Raw genomic sequence first — 26,590 nt, forward strand, 5'->3', positions numbered from 1 at the left:
AAGGAGCCTCAACTAACCTTGTTTAATAAAACTTACCCCCCATCCCCTCACGGCAACAACTTACACCATCATAGAAAATAGTAGGAGGCCCCTGACCGCTCAATGACTCTGGCCATGGAAATGTGCCTTCTGTTCTTCCTGGTTACCTGCAACCTCTCCACTCTCCCTACTCTCTTCCTACACTCCTGCATGCTTAATCCCCCCACATACGCCTATTTTCCTCTCCTAATCCAGCCCTCTGCTAATCTCTGTTCTCTTCCTCTCTTCCTTGTCATCTCCGATCTCCAGATCTGAAATAACTCCATCCGGGGAGGGGGGCGGGGGGAGGTTTCTGAGGCACACGCTCTCATGTACCTCACTCCTACGAGGCTTGCCTATTTAATTCATTATTTTATTGGTTTATTTATTTATTTCGTTGAGGGAGGGGGGGGGGCCCTGATTCTCCCTCTTAGTGCCCCCCCCCCCCCCCCCACAGCCCGCGGTGAGGTCTTCAGATGTCTGAAACGGAGGAGACGGTCTTCGAAGTGACATCAAAGCACATCTGGGAAGTGGTAACGAAGGACTGGCTGTGGATGGCAATTGGAAACATGCTGCTGGATTATAGATGACGCTGGGACATTTTTACCATAGTGGGGGTGGGAGTCTGCCCCCCCCGAAAGGCTGTCACCTCAAAGAGACACAATTCGGGTGCAGCGGCGAGAGACTCTCATGCTGACTGGTGACGGATCGTTAACAAGCTTCAGTTCCTCTCTGGCTGTTTATTAACGGGATCAGGGACCCGCGTGCTTGAAAGACACACGTGGACTTAATGTATAGCTGATTATTAACACGGTCAGTTCCCAAGGGGTGCAATTACAAAACCAGGTCTCCCATGCTTCCCTGAATAAAATACATTCTTCTGAACATTTCATAACTTCCTCGGAATTAAATTTAATTCTGCATTAAAAGCCAATCGAATAATCCCATTTTACTTCAACTCATCTTCAATAGTGGCACTTTTCTCAGTCAATTTTTTTTAATGAAAATTAATTACACCACTTGTCCTCAAAGTGGCTCAACTGGTAGAATTGCCAGGGAAAACAAAAAACCTAAAATTACCTCCCTAATGAGGCTCAATGATCACCTGACGAGACCTAATGGGGTGACTAGAGAACAAAAGCCACCGAGGGAGGTTTTATACTGAGTGGACGTTATGGATGCGTGTGAGATACAAACAGAGTTTTTTTTTTTAAAAAACAGAGGACTATGGGTAATAACCAGCCAGATACTGAGACAAACAGCTGGCGAGCAGGACTGCAATCATCCGAAACTATCACGGCAGAGGTAGCTGTTTAATGGATGGTCTTGTCTCATTATATGGGAAATATGTGCTTAAAATAGCCTTTCCCAGTACTTTTGTATTCCCAGTATATCCGTATAGCATCGGGCTTGCAGAATTATTTCTAGACCTCTGATAGTGTGGAAAACCTCAACGACTTATTTCACAGTTAACACAATAACTGCTAACAGCTCCAGTCTTGTACTAAGCAGGATTCATGGCTGATCAGATGAGGAAGAAAAATTAACCACTTTCTCCCCATGCGCAAAGCTTTAAAGACGACCAGACCAAGTGGTTTATGTTAATAAAAATTCCCAGGAATCCAGCTCACAGCTCTAGTTTCCCTTTGATTTATTTCCTTTACATATAAATTCAATTTATTAATAATGCAGAGTCTGATGCAACTGTACATTGGCACAGCCAGATCTGTCCTTACTGTAAGTGGAATACGTCATTAATCAGATGGAAGAAGCATGTTTAAATCAACTTTCGGGGAAAAAAAGTGAGAGAAAGAGAAAATTAAAACGCCAAGGAGGCAAAGACTTATACTGTACAACACGGAAAGTTAATAAAGGAAAGTACCACTGACATAACAAAGTAGTAAAGATATACTTTAACTGACAAAGAAACAGAGGAAAAGGAGGAAAAGAAATGAGAAGGAAAAGGAGTAAAATGTAATTAAACTGCTGGTGGGGGTCACTGGATATCAGGCAATCAGTGATTTGCAAGGCAGGCCTTAAGCTGACATCACTTCCTGCCCCTCCCCCATAGCAAATGAAACACCTCTAGCTGGATAGCACTCACCCAGTATAATCTGACAGCATCATGAGCAGCACCCAATAATTACTCCAGTGCCATCGACCGCAGACTAAGCTCGACCTGTCCAGCAAAGGCAGCAGCTACCAAGTACTTTCAGAACCACTGACAGCAGCCAGAATCCCCTCCCCCATCACCAAAGACAACAAACTGCTCACCCACAAACCCCCCGGTTCACAGAGAGCAGCGCTCGCAAATCACTAGCTATAGTATCATGGACAGCAGCCAAACTCTACGTGCTTCAGGATCACTGGAAGCAGCATAGGACTGCTTCAGAACCGCAGAAGGCAGTGATCATGCCGTGTTTCAGCATCAATGGACAGAGACCACCCGCAATACATGTTTCAGAACCCTGGACAGCCCTCATCCCTGTCTGTGATTTCAGGACCGTAGACAGCCCTCGTCCCTGTCTGTGATTCCAGGACCGTGGACAGCCCTCATCCCTGTCTGTGATTTCAGGACCGTGGACAGCCCTCGTCCCTGTCTGTGATTCCAGGACCGTGGACAGCCCTCGTCCCTGTCTGTGATCTAAGAATCGTGGACAGCCCTCGTCCCTGTCTGTGATTCCAGGACCGTGGACAGCCCTCGTCCCTGTCTGTGATTCCAGGACCGTGGACAGCCCTCGTCCCTGTCTGTGATTCCAGGACCGTGGACAGCCCTCATCCCAGTCTGTGATTTCTGGACTGTGGACAGCAGTCGCCCAGCGTATGCGCTGCGGTTGCATGGACACAGCGTCTAAGGACTATGGTCATCTTCTTTACGCTGCGGACACAGACATCTCCAGCCTCTATACTAGCTTTGACTGAACTGTAAAGGAGAGACAGAGTCCTCTTGTTTAATCAAGGCCGCTTTTGCAATCAGTGGTAAACAACCAAGCTCTAAAAAGCAACTGAAAAAAATTGTACTTGTATTGCAGCTGCATGCAAAGGGTTTTATCCTGACCTGCGGTGCTTCTAAGGAATGAAAGACAATAGCAAAACCTCTTTGTTCGTGGTAATATTTTGGTATCCCTGTTGTCAGAGGCACCTCTACATATTGCTCAAACAGCCAATCAGTGCTCAATTCTGAACCTCCATTAAAAACCATCCTCTCATCTGTAACACTAAAACTACATGATCCAGTTAACTTAATGAACAAAAAAACACCACCGATCCCATCTAATAAATGTGGTCTTATGAAAGTTTATGTACATTTTTATGAGACCGGCGGACAGCGATCACATTCAAGTGAAGCCAGAAGCAGGGGATTGAACAGAGGCTTTCTTGCTGTTCACGAAGTTAACAAACTGGAAGGGGATAACACAAACGTTTAGATTTGTGTATGGACAGTATGGAGTCCCTATGAATATTGTGGGGGTACTGAGAGTATTTAGGGCAAGGGGGTTGGAGCTGATTTGGTCCCTAATAACGTCGACACCGATACTTTGCCCCTGACACAACAGGAAAAAATAATACAAGAGGTGAGGTTACAAGTCAGGGCATGACAATGGACCACGCAGCTAGGACTGTCTGGGGGAAAAACATCAGACTGCTTTATGTCATTAGATAGATGACTGGCAATGAACGAAGGGTCCATCAGCTGACTTTGCCCTACCCCAGGATGTCCATACCCCTTCCCCCTCCCCATCATTGGCTGATGGCCAAAAAAAAAACAGAAAAACATCCTCACCAAAATCTTGTCCTCCGACTTGCCGCTTTTGGTGTCCAGCTTGATGCCACGCGCGAACTTGACCGTCGATCTGTCGATAATCCTCCAGAGGTTGTCTGTTCACAGAAGCAAAGGTATCGCTAAACACACGTGCATACAGAGAGTCGCGTCATGTTACACTATACATATATACGAATATATGTTTGCGCAAAATAAAAACTAAAGTAAAAATATTTCCCCCCGTAAAATTCAACTATATCCGTGGCTATTTCATCATAATCCCCCTATAGATAAAATACATAGTCACTCCACACATGTGAAGAGCATGCACACAGTGACTACTAAACTATACTATAGTAAACATTCCAGAAATGAATTACAAATGCTGAGATTTGTCGTACATTCTTGTGCTGATATCACAAAGAACTTCCCTTATATAGCTTTCAAGTTCTGCTAATCAGCTAAAAATACATTTTAAGAATCAGCAGATTTTGTATGTAAATTTTAATATCTGGGTATATACCTCTATTACTCTTGTATTACTCTATGAAAAACTCTCCTTATTTCATTAGCTGAATTGATTGGACAGGCACATATCTTCGCAAAGTATTGTTGACTCTTCAGACTAAACTTATGGATTTTTTTTTTGCTCTCAGAGCTGCGTATATTTTTATAAATAATACCTTTATTATTTATTTATAAGCCAATAGCATTTCTTTGTGGTCTGATTTATTTCTGGACACAGATATAAAATGAGGCTTCTGTGAATCACAATAGAAATGACTGAAAGTCTATACTGAATTGTATGATGGACAGAGACCGAGCTAATACATTGTCATATGTGAGCGTTCTTGGACACATGGAGACGAGGCCAGAAATCTCCAAGATCCTTGGAGGTATGTTTCTGGAGCCAGGCGAGCCGTCTGTGAGATTCTCAAAGATAATTTCTCTAAGTGGCACAATCAGGAACATGTGACTCAACACTGTACTGTATGCGTCATACTTGGAGAAATGACAACTCTCTCTGTTGGCTTTGGCTTCGACTGGCCACCCAGTAGGCAAGAGGTCACAATGGAAATTTATCTGGCAATATTCTCCATTATTTGTTATTATCCCACAACAATAATCACACTATGCAACTGTAGGCTGCTCTGCTATATCCCCACATGTCAGGGATGTAGTATTTCCAAGTATCACTTTCAGTCTAGTGAAGAAAAGGTCCGTTTGTTCCTCAAGGAGCCTGTAAGCTTTCCATCCAAATGCCCACAAGCGAAAACGACGCTACACAGGTTCAGACTCTAATGCTCTGCAAGGTCATCATCGATACTCGCCGACACACTATAGCATCACTGCCATGCCTTCCAAAAGTAGCACCATTCAAATCACTTCTGAGACCTACGCTCAAACATTAACTAGTTCATTGTATCTTATTCACCCAAGATGTTACCACAGATTGAACAAGTCCTCACACTGGCAGAATCAAATACACAAGAATCCCTGCTTCCAAGTACAAGGGCTCTCAGCAAGTGAGATGGGGGCAGGGGGGCGAGGGTGGTCTTACTGAAAGAAAAAGCAAAATGCATGCAGCTGTAATGAACTTTAATCTCAAGAAACCCCAATCAAAAAGCCTTGCAGCCGTTTCTTACTGTGGCAGAGGGAAGGGATAGGGGTGAACGCTCCCTACACATTAAAGAAGGGTGGTGGGAATGCAGAGAGAGTGAGAGGATTGTGTGTGTGTGTGTGCGTGTGTGTGTGTGCGTGCACGCATCTGAAAGGGCGTCCTGGGCTAGCAAATAAATTGAAAAGGAATCCACCTTATTAATTATGTGAAAGCTACTAATGGGTTCTGCTGGAATAATTAACCGCGCAAAAGACCGCTCCCTGACGCGCATGCTGCCGCCTTTGCGGTAGTGTTTCTCGTACGTATCAGCGGGCATAAAAGTGTCTGTTCACGTGAATGAGCGCCTAAGTGGCGGCTACCGCCGTATGAGAGTGAGACGAGTCCGCAAACCCGCACTTGCGGGCGTGAGATGTTTCGGGGCTCCCTGCGCTGCCATCAGCATCTGGCGTACGGCACAGCTGAGGAAAATGCCGTGTTTTAGTTTGCATAACACGCACAGATGCATTGCCCACGAGTGTACGCGATGCCACACGAACCGACAACGCTGCATAGCGATGAAATAAACCATGTGCAATTACACGCGATTTCGAGACAGGCGCGCCAATATAAAGGACAGCGCTGCATTAATGTGCAGCGACGGGCTAATGAATTGATCTGCTGATGTGTAAAGCAACAGAAATCAAAGTGTGAGTGATGAATACCCATTCAAAAGGCCCGTGCATGAATTATTACACTTTGCAGCTGTATATGATTGCATAGGGAGAAAAAAAGGAAAAAACAAATACGGCAACGTTTCGCATTGGGGAAAAAATCGCGGACGGAAATCACTGTTGCATATATAGCAAGTTATCTAATGTAAAATACACACATGCACACACCTCTGGAATACTGGACGTGTGAAAACGCCAGGTCCGGCGAAAGATAATAACGCGCTGCGCTGCATGTCAAGGGAAAATGATTGCGGCGGAGAATGGGGGGGAAAAATCCGTTTTGTATACGCGCCTTGTCCTACCTGTCATTTCCCTGCTCACACTGACAAAGCAGGGGACGGCTGTCTCTTTAGAGGCCATGTCTCCCGTGCGATCCCCCTCTCTCCTCTGCTCAGCAGTCAGCGGGCTGCCTGCCTCCCAGGCATTTCACAAGCGGCCCCCGCCATGCGACCATAACCCGGAGAGAGAGCGCACACATCACAGGAGATGGAATCGCGCTGGGGCTTCTGCTGCTGCGAGCTCTGCCTTAAATGGCACGTTTACCCGTCATATGAAAGCGATCACGCTGTAATGATGAGAGTTGGGTGGGGAATGATGCACATAACGGGATCTTTTAATCTTGCGGCTTTTCCCCTCTCTTTTAAAATTCAGGCGATCGGATAATTAAGCTATTGCCTTAATATTTTTTATTAATAACAAAATTCTTCTCGCTACATTTTATTATTTAATATTATTGTTGTTTGTTATTTTTGCTGTTCTTCTTGCTGTTGCTGTTGAGAGTCGAGTACAGGTGCTATTTCAACCTCGGTTTAGTGTAATGTTTACGGTTCATTGCAATTTAACTATAGGTGGCGTATAACGGATATGGGCCTTTACCTGTACCCGTAAAAAGTACGTTGGACGGCGCTATTGGAACGTTAGACTGGTGTTTCCTAAACTGTTACGGAGGGTAACACGGCGATTCAGATACCTCATGCAATATGCCAGATATATGAGCCGCCCCGCCACCCACCTTTGACGGGAAGCTTATCTTGTTTTCCTTGCCAGAAGCGATCAACCTTTTGTGAGCCTTATGTCACCAATGCAATCCATGTCAAAATGACTTAACATGTGAAAAGATTTTTTTAAAGTATTGTGGAGACACAAAACCTTAAATTAAAGGGATTAGCAAAGGAGTCAGATTGAAGTCAATCAGCCCGTCCAATAATTAGGATTATATGACAGGCCTGTAGCACAGATTTCTGGGAGAGGGGAGGGGGTTCAAGCCCGTACTTTTACAACGTTGCAACATGCCTGTTACGTGTTATATAACACTACAACCTCCATTATAATCACAAGAAATAAAGTAAATCCCGTGTTTGCAAGAATACTATTCATTCAAATGGGATGCTGGAAACGGGGATAGCACTCACACGTGTAGTGCAGGAGGTGCGAGGCAACAACGCCACCCGTGGTGTAAACGTGTTACCACAAGCAAGGGTTCCCTTGGTAACAGCGGTACACATTGCACTGCAAATATTCCTGCCGAGGTAACAACAAAGCGGACGACCTTAGCTGCTCGTCTGTATAACAAGTTATTACAGTGCTCGTGTTGACCGAGATACAGCTGCGTGCAAGACTTATTACGGGAGGGACAAGCAAAGGGAGGAAATGCGTGAAGATTTGACTTTAGCAAAAAAAGTTAAAAGGAGAACCCCGGACGTCAAGGTCAGTGTGCAAATAAGATGAAAATTTGATAATAAGACAAAGATGTTACCTCACCTGAATGACTTCATTAACATGTTGATTTAAACAGGGACGGATTATGGGTTGTGTGGGCCCCTGGGCAAAACGTTCGCGAGGGCGAACATGCACTGAGTGACATGCACTGAGTGACCACCACGTTAGGTACCCCTACATAACATAGGGTGGGAACCTCTTTGCCTTCAGAAACCCTCAAAAGGTAGATAAATTGAAAAAGAAAATGTTTTCTGCACACCTCTCTTGCTAGTTTTGCACTGCATATGTTAGGTTTAGAACTGGCCATTCTCCACTAACAAGGTGTTTTCAGCCACAGAAAAAGCCACTAACTACATGTTCTTCAATCTCCAAGAACTGTAGACTATCAAGATTGGTCCCTGTCTAGCCCTGTTCAGTCCGTCATCCGGTGATGCTGCCCACCCCATTTTACTGATATTTCCCTAGGTTTGCATTGTTCTATTCCCTATTGTCTTTCCCTTCTCCTTGGGCTGCCACGTTGATGAATGAACCAAGCGAAGCAGCTGAGAACTGTGCTGTCCTAATGTCATGTGTTGGACATTTTGTTTCCATTACCCTTGATAATTATGTATTTTTGCCAGCATGGATCCTTGTTTTGTTCCTTTGTTAGTTCTCTCTGTGTGTATCTAGTTTCTTGTACTGTTCTATAACCCTTTGTTGTAATGTTCTATAACCTTTTGATGTAATGTTCTATAACCCTTTGTTGTAATGTTCTATAACTCTATGTTGTAATGTTCTATAACCCTTTGTTGTAATGTTCTATAACCCTTGGTTGTAATGTTCTATAACCATTGGTTGTAATGTTCTATAACCCTTTGTTATAAACCCATGTTTCTAGTCTCTCCTTTTGTTTGCATCTGTAGTGATTGTTTATCACCCTCACCTCTTGTCCTCCTAGCCTAGTTTGGTTGATTACCAAGAGCCTGCACCTGTCCCTTGTTGAAACCCTTGTTATCTACGTATTAATGTGTCTGCCCTTCCCTTGAACCTCAGTCAGTCATTGTATTTTGTTTCTGTGTATTTTCCCTCATGTTTAGTGTAGCTTTCATTTAGTTCTCATTTTGCCTGTCTGACTGTGTTTGGACCCCTTGACGTCCCTTTCGGTTTCTTGTCTTTCCGAGTTCTGTTTGCAATAAATTCCCTTTTTGTTGGTGCGCTGCACTGTAGATTGTCTGATCCATCATGCTGTTCCTTAACAGACACTGTAGTATATAAAAATCCTAAGAATATTGCTGTTTCTGAGATGCTGGAACAATTATGCTGCATTTAAAATCACACAGATCACAATTTTTGGCCTTTCTAATGGTCAGCCAAACAGTAAATAAACTTCCTGATGCCGTCTGTCTGCTTTTAAGCTTTCAGCTACAGCAACATAATTCTCTGTTTGTAGGAACTGACTGTTTGCACTCTTGTTCTTTGCAGCTCTACAGAATAAAGCGGCACTGAATGCACATTATAAATTATTACGTCTTATTAAAGCAATTGCGTGTTATATCCTTACATTACATTTATTTGAAATTACTCTCTAGAAAACTTCAAATGCAGTGTAGGCCAAGTTGTGTATCGCTTGTAATGTAAACAATGTGCATAGGTTTTGCTCTGGACAGTAAATGGAAGCATGCGATGGGGAATGGAAGGTGAACTTTATTTGGGGACGGGAATGGAGACAGGTTTGGAAAATGAGGAAGGAGGGATGAAAAGAGAAGACTGATGCTTCGGCATCTTGACCAGCAGATGCCGCTGAAGAGCTGCATTTAAAGCCGTGGAGCATTTTCCCTTGGCGGTCATTTCGATTCTGCTCACAAGTTACGTCGGAAATGTCGAGTTCCCAGTCCATTCATATAGATGTTTTATTTAATCATGTATTATTCGAAGAGCGTACGGCATGATGGTATGAGATCGTTGAGGAAACACCTAATCCACATAGGCAAGGCTGTATGCTTGATAGCTCGTTCTGATTACACGCTTGGAAAAAGACATAGCACGTAGGCTACAGGTGTTTGCTTCAATTAGACTTAAAACTAACAACGTAACCCTGGAACACTACAGCACCGAGCTTACGTTTAGGATGCATGAAAACCCCTGCAAAAAAATGTAGTCTAACAAAGCATTTTAATTAATCTCCTCTTAACTACAAGCACAGGTTAGAGAATTACATCCAATAAGGCATGCAATTTAAACCTTCATAGTAAGAGCTGCTTTGAGACCAATATGTACGTTTCGTAGTAAATTGCAATGATTTCTCAGAGTAACTTGTATAAGGTAGTTATTAGAGATAGTGCAGTACTCCCCTGTGCAGAATTACAATTACAGCATTGCGGAATTAGCACTATAGTAGCCGTGTTAACGTTCACTAGAGAACGGAACTAGTGATACGGAACAATTCAGGAAAATTGGTTAAGGAATAATTCTGTTTACCTGCCCCATGACGTAAAATGTGCAGTTGTAAATCAGACCTACAAGGGTGTATTATTCATGTATATGATTATACTTATTAAGAAAGAATTAATGCAGGGACAAAAGACATGGCTAAGCCTTCAATAGCCAATCGCTCCTAGTTTCCATAGCAATATAGAATTAATCGGCTAATGTGCTTAATGGTTTCAACGACTGACCAAAAGAAGGTAAGAAAATGGTAGGTAAGTCAAAAATAGACATTAACTAATTTTAAAAAAAGGGCTTTTGCTGCTTCCCAACACCAGAATTTCATGAAACCTAAATACCCCCCCCCCCCCCCCCCAGTTATGCACCCTGCATTGAAGTGTTACGTACTTTAATTTCAGCGGGTCTGCATTAAATTCTATAGAGATCAGCATCTAAACGCCTAGATTTCGTCTGCCTAGGATATAATGAAAATTAAAACGAAATAGCACAATTTGCATTTTAATTTTCAACTCATGTATGAGTCAGATCTGGAAAATGTAAAAATAAAACTAAAAACCATTTTTGTCTTTTCATTTCCCAGTTTGACTTTTCATCTCGTAGTTCGCCTTTTCATTCTCAAGTTCAAAACATGCGGTTTATAGTTAAGGCATTTTGAAAATCCGAAATAAAATATCAATCGAATTTTTAAGCCGCAGCACATATGTTTACGCAGGAATGCCATTGTAAGGCAACAGTGAAATTAGTTTTTACATGATATTTTGTAAATACAAAATGTTTAAGCTCCAGCACGTATATCTGTCTAATAAGAATTTCACGAATCTCCCTGTAATGAAAATGGTGAAATTACCCAGAAATAATGTGACTTTTCTTTCGTACCAGTAAACTGGTCGCACTGCATGTAAACCAAGATAAGTTCCATTTATTTAAAAGAAATTAAGGAAACCGGTCGCCTTAAGAAAAGTTTCCTGTAAACCCGACGAGTTTCAGTGAAATTGATCGGCAGTTTATGGCTCAGTGGACTGAGCCTCTATGCCTGTAAGCTGCGTGTTGCTGGTAACGACCCTTCACAGCCAGCTTGCTCTTATCTACAGAGAGAAGACAATTCACCCGCAGGTATCAATAATTCACCAATTATTACAGTTTAGTTAATGTTTATTATTAGTGAATAGCACTTGATTTTTTTAAAGTTTAAATAACAATTTTGAGTATTATTAAATAAAACTGCAAAATTATTATTTTTTAATGTTTATTGTATATATATTTTAAAGAAAAAAAATTAACCTACGTAAATGTTTTTTATGTAGTTATTTAAAACTATTTGTTGATTAACTTGAAAGTTTTGAGGCAATCGGTTTCTTCAAAACTTTTGAGATGACTGAAACTAATCGAGGTTTACAGTGAACTTTTTAAGGTGACCAGTTTCCTTACATTTTTTTAAGTAAATTGAACTTATCCAGGCTTACAGTGCGCGTGTTACTTAGAGCAATTGTACACGTTGATTTTAACAAGAAGCCATATTTCCGAATGGAATGCGGGGATTTTACTCATCTTGGGTAAGGTAAATATGAAATGCACAGCACACAGCAGGCGTGCAACTCTAATGACACTGAAATTAGGCTGGGCCAGATAGGTGTTATAGGCTACTTCGCAGGAAACATGGCAGTCTGAGGCAGGTTAATTCCAGTGTTTCATTACGATGACACACCTGTATAAACATGTGTGCTACAGCTTAAAAAATCTATTCATATTTTATTTCGTATTTCCAAAATGCCTTAACTGTAAACCGTGCAGCATGTGCAGTTCCCCTCTAAGGAGGCTGGGAATAACTTAAGCCGTGAAATAAAACGCTACGAATTAGAAACTAAATAAATCGGAAGTTGCAGATAAATTAAGCCGCGTGTGACTTTGCCATTAGTTCAGGTGACGTCGGCGATCGTGCGCAAGGAGAACAATGTTCTGAATGAAAAGGCGAAGTAAGAAATGAAAAATGAAACTGGGGAATGAAAAGACACAGGGGCGTAGCTAAAGGCGAGGCGGGCAGGGCCACCGCCCCTGGGCGCGGGCCCTGCCCTCGTTCGTAGAGGGCCCTCCCCCCAGAAAAATCAGTACCCTCCCATATACTAAACACACAAAAACTAAAAGGAGGGTAGGGTGGGCCCGATTGGTGTTTTGCCCCGGGGCCTTGTGTGCAGTTGTTCAGCCACTGAAAAGACTGAAAAAGGGTTTTTAATTTTATTTTTACATTTTTCTGATCTGACTCAGGCACGAGTTAATAATTCTGGAAACTACGGAGCCGATTAAGTCCCATGGGGTGATTTTAAAAAAAATCAAATACGACAAGTAACCAGGGACGGATTATGGGTTGTGTGGGCCCCTGGGCAAAACGTTCGCGAGGGCCCCCCCGTAATCCGTCCCTGCAAGTAACACGTGCGTACAAGACAACAAAATTTAACCTTATTTACTTTGAGGGGCTCCGTAGGAAAGAGACCCCTATGGAATTGATATATTTCTGTTAGCTGTTAAAGACAATTCCTAAATGTATATTTCATTAATTATATAATAATAATATATTTATTATATTTCCAATGTAATATTTAATGAAAACTGACTATAGCATCAGCAAATATCTACTATTTTAACTGTAGCTCTTCTAATACTATTTAATTCTCCTGAAGCGAATTGGCTGAAAAATAATTTAGTATGCAACGAAAACCCAGGATAGAGGGGCTCAGTGAACGTTGTTCGAACCCTGTGCAGGAGGGTCATGGTGTTTGAGATGCTGTAGAAGGAGAGAATTCCTGCCTTATAATTCAGATACACCCCTATCCTGGGAGCATATGGACCCAAAATAGCAGTATTTTCGTTATTATGGTAAAACTGGTAGCCGGACTGGGTGCAGTGTAAACTCCAGGACTTGGTCCCCTGCCTGAAGTTTTCACCGACTCCACTCCTGGAGATGCTTTTGTACGCGACCGCGATGTCGACCCCGTCCTTGCCGTCCCACTCCACCTCCCAGTAGCAGAAGCCAGACAGAGCCTCTCTGCATAGCACTTGGGGGCAGGAGGTGAATCTCTCCGGGTGCCGGAGGTAGGACCTTTGGTTCCCCGTGCTGACACTCTGGTTCCCGCAGGATAAGGCGAGGCCTGAATTTGCAGTGTTGGAGTCCAGTGTGATCCGGCAAGCATCTGCAGAAGAACTAACAGTTACAGGACTATCCGCGGCCGGCGTCACCATGCAGTGAAACATTGCAGTGACAGTACAGGAAGCCCCAGCCTTAAGCAGATCCCTACCATATCTGTCCACTTAAGGCTGCAGGTTGCAAACAACGCTCAGCTCTTTCCCCTCTGCTTTCACTTCTTCTTTCATTTTCTGTTTCACCTTCTATTCCTTATTTATTAAATATTTGTTCTTTTATTTTTTTATTGTCGTTACGAATTTTCTATTGACCGCCTTTCATTCTACTCAAGCTGCAGTGGCGATTGCACTGCATGTAACAAATAAGAATCCCTGAATCCTTAAAAGCTGCACTGAGTATGAATGTGAGGTGGAGATGCTATAAACCAAGCCAATGAAATGCAGCAGAAGAAAACAGAGGGGATGTCAGCAGTAATATATGTGGGTATCGTGCTGGTTTGCATTCTCTTTATTTGCAGTGACCTGGAGGGGTATAACAGCTTGGGGGTTGGTGCGTGCATCTTTCCAGTCCGACGGGAAAACAGTCTGGATCATAGTAGTTCCCTTTAATATTCCCATCGGCGGTATCAATGGGGGCTCACAGCAGTGGGGAGGGTTGTTTATTTTCTTCTATTTACTATTTTTTAAATTTAGTTTTTCTTTATAAAAATCATATATTTGATGGCCCAGATATGTTATTAGGTTTATTGGTTTTGTTCTGCATGGAGGTATACATTGTTTGTGCTGTTTCCCGCTGGTGTGTGCTGTTGGACCAATAAATGTTTCCCCAGTGCATTATTTGGGAGGTCGGTTATGTTCAGTGTAAGTCTGGTTATGTTATGCCATCATTTTGGCTTCATTCTGTTTTGTTGACCTGATTTTACTAGGCCCAGGATTTTCCTTTCTTGGATATACTTCTGGATTCTGATGTTTGAGTAAATGTTCTATTCATAAGAAACTCTGCAGCCATGTTTCTGTTTGCTGGTCCCACACAAACATATTCATATTTTAATATCCATTTCAATAAGCTATAAGCCATGCACTGAGAGTCTGGGGATGAATGAGGAAACTGAGGAGAGTAAAAGGATTCTGCTTATGTCAAAATAATTCTTAACTTGGTCACAGGGCCAGATGACGTCACGACTCGTGACGTAACATCACCTTTTTCAGGTGCAAGAAAATCCAATGTGTGTGTGTGTGTGTGTATATATATATATATATATATATATATATATATATATATATATATATATATATATATATAGAGAGAGAGAGAGAGAGAGAGAGAGAGAGAGTTTGCTCTTCGTGAGGCAGAAAGTGTGTGTGTGTGTGAGTGTGTGACAGTGAGAGAGAGAGTGAAAGAAATGTGGTTTAGTAAAGAAACTGTAAAGAAACAGACAATGGCAGCACTCAGCCAGGCCCATAAATACATGCGGAATTTGTCTGACAGGAGTCGATGCGTCGCCGTGCGATCAGCCCGAAGTTGTTGACGATCATGTCGGTACAGTATAAAGATTGTCTGTCGGTGGTTGTTGACATGATCTGTGACAAAGAAAAATCTGTGACCGGAGAGTATGAAGCGGGGGGGGGGGGGGGGGCACCCAGCCAGCCAACCTCGGTGTGGGTACCAGAGAGTGTCTTTCCAGCTGTCCCGAGCACGTCTGCACTTTGTGGCGTACCTGCAGCAGGGGGCCCCAGCGTGCCACATCAGCGGGGGGGGTATGTGGGTGACGCCGCTGACCTCGGGGTTTCCTGACCGAGGGTGACCGTTCGCCGGGGTTCCTGCTGGTCCGGTACTGTTACAAGGTCAGCAAAGTGCTTGGGGGTCCGTAGCCACGAAACGTTGTAGATAAAGAATTCAATACTGCCTAGGGCTGGCTGAGGAGGGGGAGCTGGGGATTTTCAGGGGGGCGTTGGACTTTATCCCCATGTTGTATAGTTCTGAATGAGGCTGTCAGAAAATGAAGGACCTGGACCTGAGAATGATGATCGGTGGGGTGGGGGGTATGAATCACAGGGGGGGTGTCTTGGGGTTACTGTTGACGCTGATTTAAAGCAGCATGTGTGATATTTTTTATTTGATCCTTTCCGATTATCAGTGTGTCTGTGTGTCTCTGATATTTTTTGACAGGTGTAGGGGGGGAGGGGGGCTGGTTGAGGCACAAACTGAAACAAATTGTAGCAGGTGGTGGTGATCAGAGGATCACAAAGGGCCTCTCACACAACCCCCCACCCACCTTAGGGTACCCGGACTTACTCAGAAGTTGCTGGTGGCCCAAAGTGGGCCCATAAAATTGCCCTTGAGACAGGCTGGCCCCCCGTCCTGGGGTGTTCCCTGCCTCGGCCCATAGACTCCGGGTTAGTGTGTCATCTCATGTCTTAAGGTGTGCTATATATGCTTTATATCAGCAGTCAAACTTAAATGTGTTATTTTAAATAAGTAAAAAATGTTTCAACCAATAAGTTTTAAGGAGAAAACAGATTATGTTTAAAACACTTTCGGTATTTTCAAACTGTGTGTTCGATGAGGGTAAAGAGTAACAACTAATCCAGTAGAGGAAGGCTTTTAAACCATTGTGGTAATTTGCCAGAGAAACACGACAAAAGGAGATTAAGTGTTTTCCTCTTATAACTTATTGGTTTTATCATCTTATATTTACCTAAAATAACACATTCAAATTAAACTGCTTAAATTTATTACAATGATTTTTATTTGTATAGCACCTTTCATGCATATATTTAGCCCAAACCTCTTAATAAAATTGATTTAATCAGATTAAGATAAAAAGAGACAAAAGAAGTAAAATGGGATAAGAGGAATACCTTCCTTCACATCCATAAAACATTGGTAGTAGGAGTGTCTGACTGCTGATATAACACGTCAACAACCGGCAATTTGATGGGCCCCCTGACATTCGATGAATCGACACTTTGGGCCACCAGCAACTTCTGAGTAAGTCCGGGTACCCTAAGGTGGGTGGGGGGTTGTGTGAGAGGCCCTTTGTGATCCTCTGATCACCACCACCTGCTACCATTTGTTTCAGTTTGTGCCTCAACCAGCCCCCCTCCCCCCCTACACCTGTTAAAAATTATCAGAGACACGCAGACACACTGATAATCAGAATCGTTCAAATAAAAACATACCTGTTTCTTTAAATCTGCATTATCAAAGTCAACAGTAACCCCAAGACACCCCCCCTGTGATTCATACCCCCCACCCCACCGATCATCATTCTCAGGTCCAGGTCCTTCATTTTCTGACAGCCTCATTCAGAACTATACAACATGGGGATAAAGTCCAACGCCCCCCTGAAAATCCCCAGCTCCCCCTCCTCAGCCAGCCCTAGGCAGTATTGAATTCTTTATCTACAACGTTTCGTGGCTCTGGACCCCCAAGCACTTTGCTGACCTTGTAACAGTACCGGACCAGCAGGAACCCCGGCGAACGGTCACCCTCGGTCAGGAAACCCCGAGGTCAGCGGCGTCACCCACATACCCCCCCCCCCCCCCCCCCCCGCTGATGTGGCACGCTGGGGCCCCCTGCTGCAGGTACGCCACAAAGTGCAGACGTGCTTGGGACAGCCGGAAAGACACTCTCTGGTACCCACACCGAGGCTGGCTGGGTGCCCCCCCCCCCCCGCTTCATACTCTCCGGTCAGAGATTTTTCTTTGTCACAGATCATGTCAACAACCACCGACAGACAATCTTTATACTGTACCGACATGATCGTCAACAACTTCGGGCTGATCGCACGGCGACGCATCGACTCCTGTCAGACAAATTCCGCATGTATTCATGGGCCTGGCTGAGTGCTGCCATTGTCTGTTTCTTTACTAAACCACATTTCTTTCTCTCTGTCTGTGACACACACACACACACACACCCACACAGTCTCTGCCTCTCAAAGTACAAAGCTAATAGAAATGCAAAAAAAAAATCAGTCATGACGTCATCTGCCCCCTATGACCTTTAGATTATTAAGCATTTTGAGCTTCTCTCTAACTTACATTTCAGAAACTCCTCTCTGGTTGTGGGTCCTGAAGACAGTACAGTGGAACAATTTGTTACTGCGAGGCCTCTCCTGGATTTTATTATTATTATTATTATAAGTTAACTTGACATAATAGTTCCGGCTTTCATACCGACCTTCTTCCGTAATCATTTCCAGAATCTCCTTGCCCTCCTCTTCCAGCTTCTCCCTCAGTTTGTCCTTCAGCTTATTCACAGCGGCGCTCACAGCCCTGAAGCAGCACTGCTTCTGATTGACCGGCGTTGCGGGTAAGACCCCCGTCCCAGGGAGGGTGCAGAGAGTCGGGTGATGCTGCAGGGAGACGTGGGCAGATCAGCTTCCAGGGACTGGCTGACAAACAACTCGTGGGAAGTTACAGCAGAATACGTTCAGTGGAATGTCTTGGCCAGATGAAAGGGGGTGTGTGGGAAATGTGTGGGGGAACGTGCGGCTTAATGGGCATGGCCTCTGTGCCTGTCATGTGAGAGGTGCCCGTTCGAATCCTGTCCTCAGCAAACTAGCATAGCTCCACTGGGCCCTTGAGCCAGTCCCTTAACCCCCCTCCTAAAAAATGCTCGAAGGGTGCCGGATAGATGGCCCCACCCTGTGCTCAAACCCTAAGCTTCACTCCAAAGTGTATATACTGTATGTGTTTATATGTAAGGGCACGATTCCCTGGCATATTAAGGGAGGGCAGCGTCTGTCAGGGGCCCTTGAATATTTATAATTTTGGAGTGACATTTTGCTAGGAGCTCCGGAATTTTTATCACACCCCTGTGTGTAGGTTTCAAAGGAGAGAAAGATGTGTGAAAAAGTAACATTCCAATGCACCTCTATAAATGGTAAATAAAGAATCATTTTGTTACTTATTGTGTATTCTGTAGAATCACCTGAAGGAAATGGATGTCATCCTCTGTTTGCGAGAGCTTCTCCAGCTCCGACTCTCTCTTCTTCAGCTGTAAAATATCCCGCTCCAGTTTCTCCACCAACCCTTTGGTCCGAATCACTGCCGTCTTCTCCTGGTCTCCCACCAGCTCTTTCACCTCCAAGCATTTCCTCCTGACAGAGTCTATCAGCTCATTGAACATCCTCTCGCTGTCCTTCGCTGCTGTCTGTGCCGAGCACTGCGAGAAGGGAAGGTAGGTTCCGCGATCAGGCTACATGGCTGGTTTTACACGAGGCCTCTGTGTTCCTCACCGGGCTGACTGAACAGCTCACAAAGCTGAAACGTCAAACTCAACTGCAGGCCGGGTCCCCTGTCGGTTCCTACTCACTGTGAGCGACTCCAAAGCCTTTCTCAGTTCAAGCAACTCCTTGCCTCTCAGCTGGATCCTCTGTTGAATTGTCTTTTGTGTTGTCCTGAGCTGCCTCTTTAGAGAGGTTGCACACATCATTTATAACACATGTAAAGATTTCAGTTAATCTCAAAGTTATTTTAGGTTTTGCACAAGAGAATAAAATTTTTCATATCACTTGCTTTTCATTTCCTTGCTATCTCTGCCAATTGGTAATTATTAAAGGCAACATTTCTTAAATATTTGCATAATACTGCACAGACGTTTGTTTCTGGAGCTGTGACGGATTTATTAGAGAGATGAAAACTGACTTTTTATTTTTGTAGAAAAACATTCTGTCACACAGTTACTATGGGGAAAGTTGTTGATTTATGCAAAAAGATTTTTGACAGGCACATTCAGGTAGCTAACGAATGAATTTCACTGTTCTGATTTCACCTTTATTGGCCAGAAAATAAAACCAATACTTAGTCAATGATCTGTTCATAACTAAAAGTTTAATATCTGAAAAAATAATTAGGATTTCCAAGCCTTACCTCATTCTCAGTTCTTGCTGTGGTGATTGAGACATTGTCATGGCCTCTGTGCTTATCCATCGTACAGAGATAGCAGATACACTGCTGGTCGGTACGGCAGTAGACCTCCAGGGGTTTGTCATGGTGGGGACAGACTTTGTCCTGCAGACGTCCAGTAGCATCAGTCAGCTTGTGCTTCTTAAAAGCTGGAGATTCATAGTGAGGCTGAAGGTGAGATTCACAGTAAGAGGCCAGACACACCAGGCAGGACTTGACAGCTTTGTGTTTTCTCCCAGTACAGACATCACACTCCACATCTCCAGGTCCAGCATAATGGTCAGCAGGAGAAAAGTCTTGAAATGTTTTCTTCTTTAGTTTCTCAACCACTTCAGACAGCATGATGTTTATATTCAGAAGAGGCTTTGGCGTAAAGGTCTGTCTGCACTGGGGACAGCTGTAAACTTCAGCATTATCCTCCTGATCCCAGTAGCTGTTAATGCAGCTCATACAGTAACTGTGTCCACAGGGAATAGCCACTGGATCATTCAGTAGATCCAGACAGATCGGACAGCTGAATTGCTCCTGATTCAGGAGGTCTACAGCTTCTGCCATTTTTACTGCCCGCAGCCGTCGCTGCCTCTGAAACAACCGCTGAGTTGTTTTTTCTTAAACGCGGATTTCCGGGTTATGCCCAGAATAAAACGCAAGAGTGACGCAAGCACTGAAGTGAAACCTTATACCGAAGCGATCCTGCTTCTGTCGATTGAACCTCAGGGTTAATAACGCAGTCCGGACATACACCCAGGTTTGGGTATATATAAAAACTGAGACTGCAGAACTGACGCGACGCCAGTGATCGGGAAATAGGAAAGATAACCAAGGTAGGAAATTAGGCGCAAGCCGACGCAAAACCTCCGCAAAAAAGCCTTAGATGCAAACTGCCGGGCTGTTTATGCAGGCATTTTGGTGTCTTTATATGAGACGCACAGGACATAACGCGGTATTAAGATTATTTTTAAAGAGAGACAACTTTAGAAATCTGCTTTGAAATTGAGTTTAGGGGTTACTCTGCAACGGAGATATTTGGGCGAGCCAGTAGTTAAACAGAATTAAGAAATATGCAACCTGCAGTTGAGCGATAAGGGGGAAAAACATCAAATAAGTCAAGCTGTTCCGAAAACTGCAGAGAAACTGAGGTTTTTAAAAATCTTCGAAAGTGAGTATGCGATAAACATAAGGCTAAATCTGACTTTGCGATAATATTACTCCTACTACGTATAATAAGTCTATTAATAGGCCAATATTATTATGAATTAATATTATTAAACATAATATAACATTAAATTATTATTAATAATAATAATCATGTATTTTATGTGGATCATGACTTGAGTTGCTAGAGGTAGGGCTGATGACAGTTTTTCCTCAAGCGTAGTTCAGAAACCGAAAGAGAAAATCAGACGTTTTTAGTTCCCACCTGCAAAGAAAATGCTGAGCTGTAAAAAGTTTGTGTGGGCGTGAAGTGACGAAGTTTACTCTGCTGAAATGAGACATTTAATATAATTTAATTTGATGTTGTTGTCCATGGACATTTATGCAGATATACCCCACCGACAGTACATTAGTCTACTTCTGATCATCACTCACATATTTGCATGGTACGTATGGTTTTTATATGCTATTTGTTCCCTATATTACAGCCTTTTGAGTAGTTCTTTCCGAAGATGCCTGTTAATGTGCACTTAGATTAGGATTAGGTCCTGTCTGCTGATATTTATATCACAGCTTCTAAATTCCATTCCTGCCACATTTATGGGACATACTTGAGTACGAAGTAAATCATCTCATAAATAATGACCTACACCTCGGAGATATGTGCAGTTCTTTCCACTAGGGGGCAGGCTACACTTCACTTTCGAATTTAGTCATACGTGAATATTTGGGCTGCACCAAAGAAATAGCTTTGCGTAAATTTATGGAGTCACCAGAGGATGATTTATAAAATTACTACGAACCGGATCACTCAAGTCAAGTCTCACGGAGATTTAGTGCACCTTGGTTGCTTGTAGTAGTGTATTTGCTGGTGATCGAAGAAAAACGGTACCGATGAAAACACACCAGGAAAAAACAAGTATTGTATCTCTCCCGCATTTTCGTCGCTAAAACCATCCGTTCTTCTCGAAATTCATCCATTCCAGCACAGGTAAAACCCTAATTTCTATGTTTTTTCCAACCATACTGTATCGCCGGTCTGCCAAACGCTAAAATACTTTCGGAAAATTTTTAACTAGCGTGTTAACCGGTTTGGTTTCGTTTTCTTAGACATCAAAATGAAACCATTTTTGTCTTGGTTGTAGCAGAGTTATCGGTATCGTCTCAAAGTGGGGATTCGTTCGGATATGGTGTTTTTGATTTGGTGTAGATACAGTGTTTTTATTTTATTTTATCTTGTTTTAGTAGCCCTGCTGGACAGTATCCGCTCGGGGCAATAATAGTGCGCGATGGCGGGACTGATCATCCGCTTAACATCGCCTTCTCTGATCCATTCCGAAAACTCAATACATGTCTTCATATTCGAGCCTCCAAATTAAAACATAACCTTGCTTCTTTTTATCCTTCTGAACTACAGTTTTTTTTTTAAATATTTGCTGATATTAATATTTTGTTGAAAATATCTCCGGAACCAGGGCTAAGACACTCTTCCGGCGTGCAGCATTTTCGATTGCGAACCAGCCCCGCATTTTCTTATTGTTAGTTTAATGCCTTTTCAGGTCTAGCAATAAGTATATGTGCCTTTCCCTCAGCCAAAGTTGGCTTCGATTCAAATCGCTACTTCCTGTAAATACATATAAGACAATGTAGTCACCCTCAGCAGTGAGGTCTTCCGCTTAAGCTCACACGTTTCTGAGAAAACATTTCGTGCCCCATATTTACCATTCAGCCACGTGATAACCCGCGTGGTGTTCCATCCAGCCACAACAACAATTCATTTCAGCCACACCTCGTTCATGTTTTGAATGAGGCAAATAAACCTAATCTACTTGGGCAAACATAACTCATAACGTTGTATGTATTCAGTATAGAGGTATTCAGAAGCAGGGGGGTGGTGAGGTGGGGGGACAGGGGGTGTTGAGATCAGGTAAATATATCAGCCCTATGGGGATGCTTAAAAAAAAAAGTTGAATTTAATGCACTTGAGCCTCCGCTAAAAAAGGGGGCCCAAGTAACCTTGTCTGATAAAATTTTAACCCCCAACCCCCCCCCCAAACAATCAACAACTTCTGACAAATCAGATAGCCCAGGGGCCTCTGACCATGTGAATGCCACTGTCCTGCATTTTGCATTTAAGTACTGTAAAATTCCTCACCTTAGTCACTTGGTGTGTCAGTGCCATACTGTGGTCCTTGGGGAGCATTATTTCATGCTACTGTATAGCCTTATATGGATGGTATGACAATAAAACCGTGTCACGCCTGACACACATTTCGTCCTCGTTCAGACATCCATCTAGCTGTGACCCTAACTTTGAGCTGCCCTGAATGGTTTTTGTCCCATCAGCCCAACAATCAGGAGGAGATGCAGAGACGTGAAGCTGCTAATAAAGTGGGATCCGGCCCTGGTGAGCGTGTCTATCCCGGAGCACAGAGCATGCAGAATTGTTACAGCAGCACTGGGTTGATTCTGTTCTGAGGAAGAATGTGGTAACCTAATCTCTCCATCTTTTTCCAGGTGAAGAGCCCCAGACCAGGGAACAGTTCTTACAGTGTAAGAATACTAAGAATATAAATCCTCATTGTTGTTACACAGTAGTGGATTGTCATACGGAAGCACTTTTGCAGTGCAGTACTGACGCTCCTCTACTTACGAATGAGTTGTGTTCCGGAGTAACTTGAAATGTTCGTAAGTCGTTATTCAACATCTGTTTAATTGATGTTGCGGACAGGAAACGGGAGCCCAAGGAACACAATTAGGACTTGCAGTCCTCTTCGTTCGTTTGTCTGACAGTTCGTAAGTTGAAAGTTCATACATGTAAGTAGAGGAGCGTCTGGATATACAACATGAATATACAATTACAATAAATACAGAAAATATACATGCATATACATACACAGAACACAGAAGCATGACACCATAAATATATTTACAGTATTTGTTCAAAACAAAGATTTGGAAACAGGAGTAGCTGGAAATTCTAGCCCTTCTGAAAAAATGTCTCCTTAACCCCCCCCACAGTAGAATTTGCCGGGGGGGGGGGGTTATGTTAAATTTGAGGCCCCTATAAACTGTAAACTTCCAGGCCTTCTGAATCTGCCAGGGTATCCGTGCCCCTCCGACGTCCCTGGTTGCAAATTTCAGAGAGAACTGTAGCTGAACCCATGGATCGTATTGCAGGTTGCGGTGAGGTGGGTGTCAATTTCAAAGACAAGGGGTGGGGGGATGGTAGGGGGGGCAGTCTAGCGACAGCTACGGAGGGGAAAGCTGCTGTTCAGCCTTATTGTGCAGGCATGGATGGACATGTAGGGATTGACTGAAGGTAAGAGTTCTGTTATGGAATACCTAAGGCAGCAACTAACATTGATTTCTTGAACCAAAGATGCACTGTGCCGTCTGTTCTAGCCACTGCATGCTTCTCCGATTAGCAGCAGTACAGCGAGAATATCATTTTGTTCCACAGTAGCTTAAGATGTTCTCAACAGCGCTGTGATAGTAGGTGATCAGGAGCCATTGCAGTAGTTTGGTCCATTGTATTTTCTTTTAAGGTCGTCTATGAACAAATACATAATCACATCGCAGTCATATGTTAAACAAGCAGGATATACGGTGCATTTCACTTGGGAGCCTCACAGACCATTGACTGAAGATAAGGTATTCCGCCCAGTATTCCAGCGGGTCATGGAGGTTGGACCATTTCCAAAAATGGGCAATGTAATTTTAAAGCAAATCCTTTTTTTTTTTTTTTTTGACAACCTCTGAGTCTCATCTACAAAGGTAAAAAAAGGCAGTTAAACTCTTTAAGTCTTTCCAGTTGCCAACACATCCCACCCCCCCAAGTCAATAAGTTTACTCATCTGTGACATTTATGTATGACTTGAACCAGTCTATGGACATCAAAGGTTGGAAGCTCCTAACTTAGAAGACAATATCTTATGGGACTTGTAGGGTTAACTTGTACTGTTAATGATGTTTCTGCACCCTGGGAGACCTTCACTGGGCAGAATGGTGGGCATAACTACCTGAGAACACCGTATACCACCGCAGAAAAGATTGGGCTGCCTGCATACCACCATAATGACTGACGTTAAAGCGCAGAGGTACCTCTGCTTACCACTGGAGGGAACCCACTACCACATCACAAAAGAATAGCCTGCTGGGGAATCACCGTAATGTCTGATATTTAAACACAGAAGTACCTTTGCAAACCACTAGAGGGAGCTGAAGTATCGCATCAGGAAATAGCAGTCCACTTACCACCATGACGGATGTTTGAACATGATACACCTCCGCATACCACTAGAGGGGGCTCATGTACCACCTCAAAACATTATTTTGTCTGCGTACTAGCACATTTGTTTGTGTTGGTATACTTGTTTGTGCTATATGTATGATCGTCTGTGCACTGCGGACCTGCTGCTGAATACAAAAGAATTTCCCTTTGGGATCAATAGTGTTTATCTAGATCTTAACGATTATGACCCTAATGTAGTTCAAGTTGAAGACTTTTATTGTCATTGTTAAGTTGCCTGGGCAATGAAATTAACTGACAAGACCACAAAGATGCAAGAAAAGTGACAGAGACATTACAAGATATATAAAAAATACAGAGGAGTCATATCACTTGGGTGGGCTTGTGTGAGCATATGTATGTCACACAAAAGCTCAAATAACAGGTTTCAGTTTATGGAATGGCTCCACCTAGGTATGTTGTCAGGCATTGCAGTCTGAGCATCTTAACAGACGGAAATGAAACTCAGCTCCGGAATAAGAAACCACTTGCCTGACTGAGTTTGCTTGAAACATGACTACAAACCGCTGTGAAACACATTTTTACAAAACAGGTCAAAATAAACCATCGTGCACACACATTTTTACTGAATTCCTCTCTCTTCCTGCTCTCTTGCATAAGATTCCTGTCAACTTAAAATGGACATCAACACTGCACACAGGGCACTCCATTTCGACGAGGGACACAGACAGGCTACCTCCGGCGGGACCCTGCAGGCATACCCGGATTGCCCAGAGAGATTTGACTACTGGCACCAGGTTCTTTGCAAAGAGGGTTTGACGGGACGCCACTACTGGGAGGTCGGGTGGAATGGAAGAGGAGTTAATGTAGCAGTTGCATATAAAGGGATGAGGAGGAAAGGAGAGAGCAAGCCAGTCTCTCTTGGATTCAATGACCAGTCCTGGAGTTTGCAGTGCACCCCTACCAAGTACTATTTCTGGCACGATTGGAAGAGCATTGCAATATCAGGACCCATCACTTTTAAAATAGGGGTGTACCTGGATCACGGTGCAGGAACTCTGTCATTCTACAATGTCTCTGACAAGATGACCCTCCTGTACAGGGTCCAGACCATCTTCACTGAGCCCCTCTATCCCGCATTCAAATTATCCAAACCTGGCTTAATCAGAATATGAATCACGATACAAAGTTATGATATGAAGTCAAACTGTGCCTTAAGCCAAAATGAGAGAAGTACATGCCAATTAAGACAAAGAGAAAGGGACAAGGAGATGCAGACAGGACCGTTTTGTTTATTGTGGAGAACTCTACACTCGAGTAGAAACAGTATTTGTATGTAAAGGGTGGGTTGCAATGGAACATCCATATTAATGTGTAATTAAAGTGTAAAAAAGGACTATATTTAGCCAAATGAAACTGTCAGTCATTGTTTGGTTCTCTCAGGGCAGGCCCAAACCTTTTTGGGTGCCTAAATAAAATCAATGACAAAGTAAAAATAAAACTTACGCCCATTTTGTCTTGGAGATTTCTTTCTGCTGCAGTCTTTTTTTTCTGCGGCAGAGGGATCGGTCCATTTTTGCGACACGTCTACCTAATGTTACCTGAGTTACCTTTCTCGTTAACATGGTCGTCATTTGTCGTCTTCTATTTCATACTGGCTGATCAGAAGTTGGGGGGGGGGACCTGGTGGCTGCTGGGACCTAAGCAGCCACTAAGGGCTTTTTTACACCTATAATTCGGCTTCTCTGGTCCGAATCAGTTGATCAGTTTGTGAACTTGCAGCATTTCCCCCTCGGTTCGGTTTGCTTTCACACAGAGAAAAATCCAAACGTAAAACCAAAGTGACAACACGCCACTACAAACCACGTGAGAACGTT

At 43.3% G+C, this 26,590-nt stretch overlaps 3 protein-coding genes and 1 long non-coding RNA gene across 14 annotated transcripts in view; 2 read left to right on the forward strand and 2 right to left on the reverse strand.

The window, feature by feature from the left end:
• The window catches only part of LOC125739700 (uncharacterized), a 38,968-nt gene extending 32,307 nt beyond the window's left edge, over positions 1-6,661 (reverse strand). For 4 of the 8 annotated variants that reach the window (XM_049010091.1, XM_049010093.1, XM_049010090.1 and 1 more), the window contains exons 1-2: positions 6,415-6,661; positions 3,803-3,897 (exon numbers count right to left, since the gene is read on the reverse strand). In XM_049010091.1, coding sequence (XP_048866048.1) covers positions 3,803-3,897; positions 6,415-6,472 — 153 coding nt within the window. In that variant the 5' untranslated portion in view covers positions 6,473-6,661. The remainder of the gene's footprint in view (positions 1-3,802; positions 3,898-6,414) is intronic. The other 4 variants (XM_049010094.1, XM_049010092.1, XM_049010095.1 and 1 more) reach the window with 1 other exon arrangement.
• A 928-nt stretch (positions 6,662-7,589) lies between these two features.
• Positions 7,590-9,024, forward strand: LOC125739714 (uncharacterized). The gene is made up of 2 exons (XR_007397245.1): positions 7,590-7,819; positions 7,908-9,024. It is a non-coding gene; the product is annotated as an uncharacterized LOC125739714 (long non-coding RNA).
• A 3,819-nt stretch (positions 9,025-12,843) lies between these two features.
• On the reverse strand, positions 12,844-19,909 carry LOC125739702 (tripartite motif-containing protein 16-like). 2 transcript variants are annotated; one of them, XM_049010101.1, is made up of 6 exons: positions 19,271-19,908; positions 18,714-18,809; positions 18,330-18,563; positions 17,577-17,751; positions 17,438-17,467; positions 12,845-13,440 (listed from the first exon to the last, which is right to left on the reverse strand). In XM_049010101.1, the coding sequence occupies exons 1-6, from the start codon at positions 19,859-19,861 to the stop codon at positions 12,872-12,874; spliced, it is 1,695 nt and encodes a 564-aa protein (XP_048866058.1). In that variant the 5' UTR covers positions 19,862-19,908; the 3' UTR covers positions 12,845-12,871. The 2 variants fall into 2 exon arrangements, with proteins under 2 accessions (XP_048866059.1, XP_048866058.1); XM_049010102.1 differs by lacking the exon at positions 17,438-17,467 and having other exon boundaries at positions 12,844-13,440; positions 19,271-19,909.
• Positions 19,910-19,989: 80 nt separating this feature from the next.
• Positions 19,990-26,236, forward strand: LOC125739708 (tripartite motif-containing protein 16-like protein). 3 transcript variants are annotated; one of them, XM_049010110.1, is made up of 5 exons: positions 19,990-20,130; positions 20,850-20,907; positions 22,808-22,868; positions 22,979-23,014; positions 25,374-26,236. In XM_049010110.1, exons 2-5 carry the CDS (start codon positions 20,905-20,907, stop codon positions 25,886-25,888), a joined length of 615 nt encoding a protein of 204 aa, XP_048866067.1. In that variant the 5' UTR covers positions 19,990-20,130; positions 20,850-20,904; the 3' UTR covers positions 25,889-26,236. The 3 variants fall into 3 exon arrangements, with proteins under 3 accessions (XP_048866067.1, XP_048866069.1, XP_048866068.1); XM_049010112.1 differs by lacking the exon at positions 20,850-20,907; XM_049010111.1 differs by lacking the exons at positions 19,990-20,130; positions 20,850-20,907 and adding an exon at positions 20,962-21,452.
• The last annotated feature ends 354 nt before the right edge of the window (positions 26,237-26,590 follow it).

Source organism: Brienomyrus brachyistius, chromosome 4, assembly GCF_023856365.1.
Source record: "Brienomyrus brachyistius isolate T26 chromosome 4, BBRACH_0.4, whole genome shotgun sequence".
NCBI lineage: Eukaryota > Metazoa > Chordata > Actinopteri > Osteoglossiformes > Mormyridae > Brienomyrus > Brienomyrus brachyistius.

Coding starts and splice junctions, on each gene's coding strand:
- LOC125739702 (XM_049010101.1), bottom strand. CDS start 19,861: ATGGCAGAAGCTGTAGACCTCCTGAATCAGGAGCAATTCAGCTGTCCG. Junction 18,564..18,713: donor AGGCTTTGGAGTCGCTCACA/GTGAGTAGGAAC, acceptor CCCTTCTCGCAG/TGCTCGGCACAGACAGCAGC. Junction 13,441..17,437: donor CAGAGAGGAGTTTCTGAAAT/GTAAGTTAGAGA, acceptor GTTCTTCTGCAG/ATGCTTGCCGGATCACACTG.
- LOC125739708 (XM_049010110.1), top strand. Junction 22,869..22,978: donor TAAAGTGGGATCCGGCCCTG/GTGAGCGTGTCT, acceptor ATCTTTTTCCAG/GTGAAGAGCCCCAGACCAGG. Junction 23,015..25,373: donor CAGGGAACAGTTCTTACAGT/GTAAGAATACTA, acceptor CTCTTGCATAAG/ATTCCTGTCAACTTAAAATG.